Source organism: Jatropha curcas, chromosome 8 (assembly GCF_041381405.1).
Source record: "Jatropha curcas cultivar XTBG-Jc1 chromosome 8, XTBG_Jcur_1.0, whole genome shotgun sequence".
NCBI classification, from domain to species: Eukaryota; Viridiplantae; Streptophyta; class Magnoliopsida; order Malpighiales; family Euphorbiaceae; genus Jatropha; species Jatropha curcas.
This window is the reverse complement of record NC_143158.1, coordinates 1,942,406-1,951,693: the sequence shown is the minus strand read 5'-3', so window position 1 is coordinate 1,951,693 and position 9,288 is coordinate 1,942,406. Positions and strand designations below refer to the sequence as shown.

Genomic DNA, 9,288 nt, shown 5'->3' with positions numbered 1-9,288 from the left:
ATTTTGCTTGTTTATATTGTTATGTTCTTTGATGTTTAGGTTTATTTCTCACGCTCCAATCCTTCCTAATATGACACAACACAATTAGCCAGCTGATGAACATTGTCTTTTTGGCAATTGCTTAAAATTTAAAATTCTCCTCCAAACGAGACCCATGTCAAACAAAGAAGAAAAATCAGTGTTAGCCTTCAGGATTTATGATTCACTGGTTCACGTCGTTAAACTTTGTTTTCCCCTGGACAAAGGAAAGAAAGGGCCTTTTCAAGTTACTTAGACATCACCATCAATCCACTATTTTATTAGAGATAAGGGCCAGTCGTTCATTTCGCCCTCTGACGGCCTGTCGTTCATCTCGGTCGTATTTTGGAAAAAGGAAAGTGAACGGGAATCGAGAAATTCCATCGTCGAAGCAAGACCTATTGAAGTGGAAATCTATTGATATGCAGGCCGTGTGGTTAGATTCGTTTATTTTTTTAAAATGAAACGATGACATAAAATTCAAAATGTTTAACAGGGTCAAACGGACGATCGTTTCAACAATTCAGTATCGATTTCAAATATTTAAAATAAAAAAAAAGAATTTGTAGTTAATCATACAATGATTCCAATTGCAAGATAAATAAAAGGCGTAAAGGCCGTTCTAGCAAGAATTGACCGAGCTACATGGTGTTAGATTAACATTCCCAATAACCATAAAATATTATTACAATAGCCTAAATTCAAGAACCATATGGTGTTAGATTGAGTATACTAGGCAAGAATCTTCCTACAGCAACGAAACCGATAAACTAATTCAAACAAATCCTTTTCACGAGAGAATTAGCCCTATTCTAATTCATTTCGCTTTCTCCTCTATTTAAGCCAAACAAGTTATCATCCTCAAAATTGAAAGGAGCGTATGTGTTTGCATGGTTTTCATTACCTCCATGAAAAGGATGACTCAAGCGCCGACTACAACCACATTGTATCTAGATCCCTAATTACATATTTTCCTTTCACAACTCCATAATCATAACAAAAGCAAATTTAACTTCAATGATTCAAATTTTTAATTCACTCCCATACAAATCAAACATTCGTTTGGTAAATCTAAATCATTTGGCGCATTTCCACTCATGACTGCGAGCTTGTGGTGGTGGAGACCGGAGTATAAATCAGTATCTTATAAAAAAGTTGCACAAACTATCATTCCATAACCGTGAAACCAACTAGGTTTGTCATAATGGAAGGTCAACAGATAATCAAAATAGCTGAAACCACAGCAATATTGAGAACCATGACAATAAAGATATGCAATATAACGAAATTTGGGTAACAAAATCACATAATTCTAATTAACAAAAACAAAAAAGGATAATATGCTCAACATTGTCTGAGTCTAAATATCAAAAATTCAACAGTATGCCAGTACCCAGAAAAACAAGAGACATAATCCAAAACAACCAATATAAGACTTCACCTACATAACTATTAAAAACTTGTTATCCTGTCACACCTTACTTCTCAGATGAGTTGGGTCCTCTCTTCTTGCCGAAACCCACAACTGCAATAGAGATAAAAACCAACAGATTCTTAGAACCTAATTTAAAGCAGTATCACGATTTCTAAAATAACAAAATTCCATCTCTTAACGTAATAGCTCGGCAAAACTTAGAAAATACATCTCTGAATTTTCAAAAACCTTATGATCAAACAGAAAATCATGACAATAATTTTATGCAAATTGGGAATCATGCTTGCCCTTGATTTCTGTTAGATGGTTCCCCAATTAAATAAAACAGTGTCTTTCGCTATGCAAACCAACCATAGATATGTTATTGTTCACCACTAAATACAAAATGTTTTAACGGAAAAAAAAAGCATAAAACGACTCCCTTCATAGTTAGTGGATATCTTAACGGGAACAACTTTAAGATCTGAAAGTGATAAAATCTAGATGAAGCGAAGAGATTACCTGCGGTGACGAAACGTCGGTTGTATTGCATCCTCTTGTGGGCGCGGCCACGTGGCTTCTTCTTCTTGTCCTGCTTTGCCACTTTCGGAGTTTGGCCTCTAACCTTACCAGCACGAGCCAAAGATCCATGAACCTTACCTGCAAATCAAATCCACCATTAAAACGATGATTGTGAGCTTCAGCGACACTAAGGCCGTATTCCAAAAAGATGAACTGGGAAGTGAGACACTCGAGCCTTACCCATGGCGGCTTCTTGAGCTTTTTCTGCTGAGTGGGGGAGCTGTTGCTCTGAAGCTTGATACAAGCGGTGAGAAAGATAAAGAGCAACGAATGAAGAAATTAGGGTTAGGGTTCTGGCAGTTTAATATAGGCAGGTCGTATTGTCGCGGGCCGACTTGGATATCAAAATGACAATAAGGCTTTTTTTTGGGTTAAATTCGTAGAGCCCGTTCCGTGTTTTCATAATGGGTTGGGTAATTGGCCCATTTGAGGACTCGTGGTGGAACTGAAGAGAACCTTATAAAGTTTGAGCCAGTTCTGCTGGGTTGCCCAATCAGTACTTCAGAATATCTCAGCCCAGCTAAGACTTTTTCTCAGGAACTTTTGTTGTCAATTGCCAAGCAATTGTTAATAATATTGTGCATAAAATTTATATCTTTATAAATATATATGAAAGCAGTTCAAGACATTCTTTACTTTCAGGTTTCTATTTGAAATGGTTTGATATATCACTAAGTTTCAACATGAGTTAAATGATTTTAGTTTTTATAACGAATTAATGTTCACAATATTTAAAATGACTAAATTAAATTTAACTATAATTAATATTTTAAATAAATTTATTATTATTATTATTAAATAAAGTTTCAAACAAGTTGAATTTTAAATTTTTTTTTTGAGAAGAAAAAAAAGTTGAATTTTGAATTTTTAAAAAATTGTAGAGTAAATTATTATTTTGTCCGTTAAAAAATTTAAAATATTTTATTGGACACTCCCAAAATTTATTTTCGGATTCCGACCTTGAATTTAACAGAAATATTAAATCATGTAATAAAAATAAATCCAAGAGACTTTACAACTAAATTCTAGAAATAGAGGCTTCGAAATTATATATTTGATATGATTATTGAGGACTAAATAATAATTCACTGAAAAAACAAGGAATGAAATAAAGATGCACAGTCCAGGCCTGCAAGTCATGAAGGTGAAGATTCCATGCGTTAGAATCTTCATCATTTTAATGACCTTCCAAAACAGTAACGTGTTCGAAAGTCAATATAAACCCCCAATATACGGACCATTCAAGCGGTATTAAAGGGCGCATTCTGACCAAAATATTAAATTTTTGCCATATTCCTAGCACTACTATGGTCTTTTCGGCATCCACACATAAAAAACAGCTGTTTTAGGGTTTTAGCAAAATTCTTCATTAGCGCTTAATCTGATAGCCACAGAGACTCTCTTCCTATCTCTCCTAGTTTAGACTCTCACACCACCAATGGAAGACCAGCAAGACGCCACAGCTCTCAAGCACCCCTTCTCGGACCGCGTCCCTATCCGATCCATTGTCAATCGGCCCGACGGAGGAACTGGCCTCTGTGGGCAACGCGTGCGAATTGGCGGCTGGGTGAAGACCGGAAGAGAGCAGGGCAAAGGATCCTTCGCCTTTTTGGAGTTGAACGACGGCTCGTGTTCTGCCAATCTCCAGGTTATTGTGGAGAAGGAAGTGGCGGATCTGAGCCCGCTGGTTCACACTGGCGCATGCGTCTCCGTTGAGGGCGTCCTCAAAGAGCCACCTGAAGGAACCAAACAGAAGATTGAGCTCCGAGTTGAAAAAGTGCTCCATGTTGGACCCGTTGACCCGGCTAAGTACCCGATTCCTAAGACGAAGCTTACGCTTGAGTTCTTGAGGGATCGTATCCATTTTCGACCCAGAACAAACACGGTAAATTGTCTCATATTTTCCATTTAGATTATAGATTTCTTTTTGTATATTAAAGTTTGTTTTAATTGGATAACTGTTGAGGGCGAGCGATTCTACAGTAGAGATTATTTTGAATTCATATTAAGAAAAATCATTTCAAAATTTTTTCTGAGTTATACTTTGCTTTGCATTGATATTAATTTGACCATAACAGTTATTCGAAACAGAGGATTCATATCCAAGGCTTAGTTTTTGTTGTATTAAGAAAATACACGTGGATCTGCCATATTGATCTATTAATGGAAAATGAAAGTTTTGACATTGGTTTATTTGTTTCTATGCAAGTGTCAAAGATTTTGGCTTTGATTGATCTCTCTCAGTCTTTCCCTCTAAATGTCAATTGTTGTCAGTGTGCTAAACTCTCAGTTGTAGTTTGACTTGTAGAAATCCTTTATGCAATAGCATTACAGTTTAATGTTATGGTGTTCCAGATTTCTGCTGTTGCCCGGATTCGCAATGCACTTGCTTTTGCCACCCACTCATTCTTTCAAGAGCATGGTTTTCTATATGTTCATACTCCAATTATCACAACTAGTGACTGTGAGGGTGCCGGTGAAATGTTTCAAGTTACCACCTTGATAAGTGAAATTGAAAAGATAGAGAAGGAGCTGATTCAGAATCCTCCTCCATCAGAAGCTGAAATTGAAGCAGCTAAGCTTGTTGTTAAGGAGAGAGGAGAGGCTGTGGCTCAACTGAAATCTGCTAAAGCAAGTAAGGAGGAGATAGCTGCTTCAGTGGCTGAACTGACAACAGCAAAGGAGAATGTCTCAAGGCTGGTGGAAAGATCTAAACTTAAACCTGGCATTCCCAAAAAAGATGGAAAGGTTGATTATTCACTAGATTTCTTTTCCCGACAAGCATTTTTGACAGTCTCTGGCCAACTACAAGTTGAAACTTATGCCTGTGCTGTTAGCAACGTTTATACATTTGGACCAACTTTTCGAGCTGAAAACTCTCACACTTCCAGGCATTTGGCCGAGTTCTGGATGGTGGAGCCTGAAATAGCTTTTGCTGATCTTCAGGTCTGTTTAAATCTATAGTTTGTCATATGTGCAGGTGATATTGTGTGTTTCAAGCTCTGAGAGGATTACCTTTGCAGGATGACATGAACTGTGCAGAGGCATATGTGAAATATATGTGTCAGTGGCTGCTTGATAAATGTTTTGATGATATGGAACTTATGGCTAAACTTTATGATAAAAGTTGCATTGACCGACTAAGAATGGTAGCGTCTACCGCATTTGAGCGTATTTCATACACAGAAGCAGTGCAACTGTTAGAGAAAGCTGTACAAGGTGGTAAGCAGTTTGAGAATAAGGTGGAATGGGGAATAGATCTGGCATCAGAGCATGAGAGGTCTCTCTCTCTCTCTCTCTCTCTCTCAGTTCTTGAATTATATCTGCTTGATTTATCCTGATCTGTTGGTTTGTATGTCCTCCTAGATACTTGACAGAGGTTTTATTTCAGAAGCCTGTCATTGTGTACAACTATCCAAAAGGGATAAAAGCATTTTATATGAGGCTCAATGATGATTCAAAGACAGTAGCTGCAATGGATGTCCTTGTACCCAAGGTATATCTGCACCTTTAGTCTTTTCTTGATTTTTATGTTTGACTCGGTAGTTTTTGTTTTTCTACCTTCTTGCATATTATTCAAAATGGCATTGGTCTTATGTTTCAGGTAGGGGAGTTGATTGGCGGAAGCCAAAGAGAAGAGCGCTTGGAGGTCATTCAGCAAAGGTATGAAATATTATGGAATGTTTCACATTAGTTTAAGAATAATTGCTGCTTTTTCTTTTCTTTTTTTTCATATAAACTGAATTTGCTGCTGAAGAGTGCATTTTTATTTGGTTATGCTCTCCTTCATTGCAGGATTGTTGAGATGGGACTACCTCTTGAGCCATATGAGTGGTACCTTGACTTGCGGCGGTTTGGGACAGTAAAGCATTGTGGATTTGGCTTAGGCTTTGAACGGATGATACTATTCGCCACTGGCATTGACAATATAAGAGATGTCATCCCCTTCCCTAGATACCCAGGGAGAGCAGATCTTTGATATTCTGTTTACTAATAGAGTGTTGATGTTAGTATTTTGCCTTTAAAATTCAACTGAACAGTGTTTTCTATCTAAATTTCGTCTCTAATTTATTTGGCTACTTGGATCTCGGATATAATTTAAAAATTATGCTCCTTTACACGCTGAGCTCATTGTTTATTTGTAAATGCATTTTGGTTAAGTTGCTTATCATAGCGGTGAATGTGAGTCACTTTTGTTTGGTTCTTTCTGTCTGCTCAGTAATTGATTGTGTAATCTTCAATGAAGAGTATTCTCTCTCCCTGTGTGCGTGCATTGCAAATTGCTACAGGTTAATTGATGCACTGGTTGCTGATCTATTCCATTCAGCAGTATTGGAGTGGTGAGACGTTTGCCAATTACCATGATTTAGTCCTATCGAACCTGGCCATTTCAGATCGCGAGCTCTTTTTTTCTTTCAAATTCAGAAGCTAGGAATTGCGGAAATTTTTTTATTTCAACTTAAAAGGTTTTAGGGTGAATTTGTTGTAGCTGGATAGAACAATCTCTCTGCAAAAATCAGTAGCAGTAGTAGGTAAGGCTTTTGCATAACATTTTTTATTTTAAAGCTAAAAAAATAAACAAATAATTCAGGGTTTGCTTTAATCGTACTTGATGAGTGCTTGCGCCTTGGAGCCATATGTACCTTCACGGTCCAGAATATCAAAATAGTTGAATTGAAAAATACAGTATATGATTATCAATTAAAATTAGTGTAATTTGACAAAAATAAAGGCAAATGATTATTATGTTTTTCATTTTTAATATTTTCCAAATGGATAAACAAATCGATTCAGAAAGACTTTTATAACATTTGGTCTTTGAATAGAGAAATAAAAAGAGGAAAACAGGAAAAAAAAATCCCAAATCCCTTTTTAATTTTTTTCCCAGAAACGCACCAAAGTGACCAAGGAAGGAAATGAAGAAGCTAGCGAGAAATTGGCGAAAATCTCATGAAGAGAAGTTATCTCTCCCAACTCGTGATGATCCCTCTCTCGATGATTCTCGTCCCTTGGATACCGAAGGTTTCTCTAAGGACGCCGAAAAATTATTTTCTCAGCGACCAAACGGGGTTTAATTACTTACCATTTCTGATTTTCTTTTTCATTTGAACGCACAGAACAAGAGGAGTTGGTCCGATCGCTTGAAAGGACGCAAGCAGAGCAATCCCTTTTTTGGAGGGTATTCATATTTCATAGTTCTTATTAGCCGTAGCTATCTTAATTCAATTTTATTCAATTATGGGTTCCCTTTTTCTTATTTTGATTATTATTGATATTTTTTTTTCTTTGATAGAGAGTGTTCGCCGGATTTCTTTTCAGCTATGCTGTGTTTCAACTGTACTCCATTTACCAGATGGCAACTTCTCCATGGGAACTGGTAAACGAAATCAGTCACTTCAATGAAGTAGATTATGGAAGCTAGGAATTCTAATTTGTTTTTGTGGAATTACCATTTTTCTTTTATTGCCTTTTGACTAACAGAGGTATCAGGCTTATTTCATGGAAGATATGGAGTCGTGGATGGTAATATCTGCAGGTTTGCCTCTTCTTGCTTGTCTCCAAATTTAGTTCCACTATTTATTAGCTGACTACATGCTTTTTATCTTGATCTTTTCTGCTCAAATACGTTTTGTCCTCCAATTCCATTGTTTTCCTGTTATAGACTTTATAGCCTCGAGTTGTGGTTGTCTTGTAGCATTCCTATTAATCATTGATCTAGCATGTAGGAAAGGGTAGCTGTTGGATGTATTTCCTTAATAGATAGAACTTAAGGTGGTTCCACCTGAAAATGGAGCAATGAATGATGTGCATAAATCAGATTTGCTTTGATCAATGTGACTTGCAAGAGAGCTTGATCTGTCTTATGCTGCTCAATGGATTACATTTGAGAATTTTTAAATTTGATATAATTACTTTACTAATCAGAAATCACCTTCCCAACATTCTGTTATCTTTATTGTTGCTTTATTTGCTTAATAGTAAGAAGCATTTCCAACGCTAACTTTTTATGGATTGATTAGATTGGGTAGCTATTTTAGTTTGCTCAATGGCCACCTTGGGGCTACTTCATAATTCAAAGCATCGTAGGCGATGGATTTGGTACTCATGCTTTACTGGAGCTATACTGGCAGTTTTCTGGTTGTATTACATGCTGAGGTACATATATTTCTTACATATCTAGTTGGTGCATTTACCATATCTAAATTTTATGCTGAGTTCATGATCAATTGATATTGTCAAGACTTAGACAAGAAAGTTTATGAGTCATTTCGAACTTGGCAATGCTATTGAAATTCACACAAATGTTATTTGGTTTATTTTGTTTCCATGTTCTCTGCACCTTAAATTACTGCCTAACTGCTGACTACTTGGCATTTTCTGCCCCTTCGCTGCACAAATCCACAGCAGGAGTTGAAAACAAAACCCTGTCTAATATGCTCAATATTCTTGAATGGCATTTGTTTTGTCATAGGATGTCAAGATTCCGATGGGATGCAATCTGGCTTCCAATTGGACCTCTTAGGTGGGTGGTACTTGTCCCTGCCACCATTTATTCTATAACTGTTAAATTGATAGTTCATTTAGAATTTGACTTTTTTTCCCTTTGAAATTGCAGTGGAGCTGGGATTTGTCTCTATGTTGATCATCTACTTAATGAGTCATCAGAAGAAGTGAGAAAACTTAGAAGCTACATGTATGCTTTCAAATCCAGCTAAATTTCTGTCCAGCGGCATTTTCATTTTCTAGTTGATTGAGATTGACCTTAGTTACTAGAATACTGATTTGAAAGGGAGGGAATAGCATCATATATAGAAACAAGCTAATTGTACCTTTCTGTAAAACCACTACAGTTTTGATTATTTCACGAGTGATCACATGATGGGTGGTGGGCGTGAAGCCCATACATTGACGAAGTCGTCATGATGCTTTTTTTTTTTTCCTCTTCTAAATTTTACATCTCCAAAAATTTATGGCAACGGTTTTTGCAGACATTTCCCTTAAAACTCCAGTCTCTTATAATCCACAAGTTCCTTTGTGGTGACATTCTCCTGCTTTTTCTTTTTGATTGCATGTGGCTTGCTGTTGGTGATTTGTGGCACAGATAATTATATCTATGAGTAAGAATAAGTGCATTACTAGACCAGATATGTTCTTGTTCGCCCACACAATTATAGAGAAAAATTGCATTGATGGGTGAGAAGAACAATTGAATGATTGGCAAGGATTGTTCGAAGTATAAATTTTGGTTTTTCAGTATTGGAATTTCAACTACC

General features: G+C 36.6%; 3 protein-coding genes across 3 annotated transcripts; 2 read left to right on the top strand and 1 right to left on the bottom strand.

Annotated features, from left to right (window-relative positions):
* Positions 1-1,267: 1,267 nt before the first annotated feature.
* LOC105637802 (Ribosomal protein S30 family protein) lies at positions 1,268-2,329 on the bottom strand. The gene is made up of 3 exons (XM_012221425.4): positions 2,195-2,329; positions 1,955-2,092; positions 1,268-1,543 (listed from the first exon to the last, which is right to left on the bottom strand). Exons 1-3 carry the CDS (start codon positions 2,196-2,198, stop codon positions 1,497-1,499), a joined length of 189 nt encoding a protein of 62 aa, XP_012076815.1. The 5' UTR covers positions 2,199-2,329; the 3' UTR covers positions 1,268-1,496.
* A 958-nt stretch (positions 2,330-3,287) lies between these two features.
* SYNC1 (Class II aminoacyl-tRNA and biotin synthetases superfamily protein) lies at positions 3,288-6,140 on the top strand. Its single transcript, XM_012221424.3, has 6 exons — positions 3,288-3,899; positions 4,370-4,960; positions 5,038-5,294; positions 5,381-5,510; positions 5,619-5,677; positions 5,810-6,140. Exons 1-6 carry the CDS (start codon positions 3,453-3,455, stop codon positions 5,991-5,993), a joined length of 1,668 nt encoding a protein of 555 aa, XP_012076814.1. The 5' UTR covers positions 3,288-3,452; the 3' UTR covers positions 5,994-6,140.
* A 640-nt stretch (positions 6,141-6,780) lies between these two features.
* On the top strand, positions 6,781-9,018 carry LOC105637800 (histone-lysine N-methyltransferase). Its single transcript, XM_012221423.4, has 7 exons — positions 6,781-7,036; positions 7,132-7,193; positions 7,308-7,391; positions 7,496-7,550; positions 8,035-8,170; positions 8,487-8,537; positions 8,631-9,018. The coding sequence occupies exons 1-7, from the start codon at positions 6,931-6,933 to the stop codon at positions 8,728-8,730; spliced, it is 594 nt and encodes a 197-aa protein (XP_012076813.1). The 5' UTR covers positions 6,781-6,930; the 3' UTR covers positions 8,731-9,018.
* Positions 9,019-9,288: the final 270 nt, after the last annotated feature.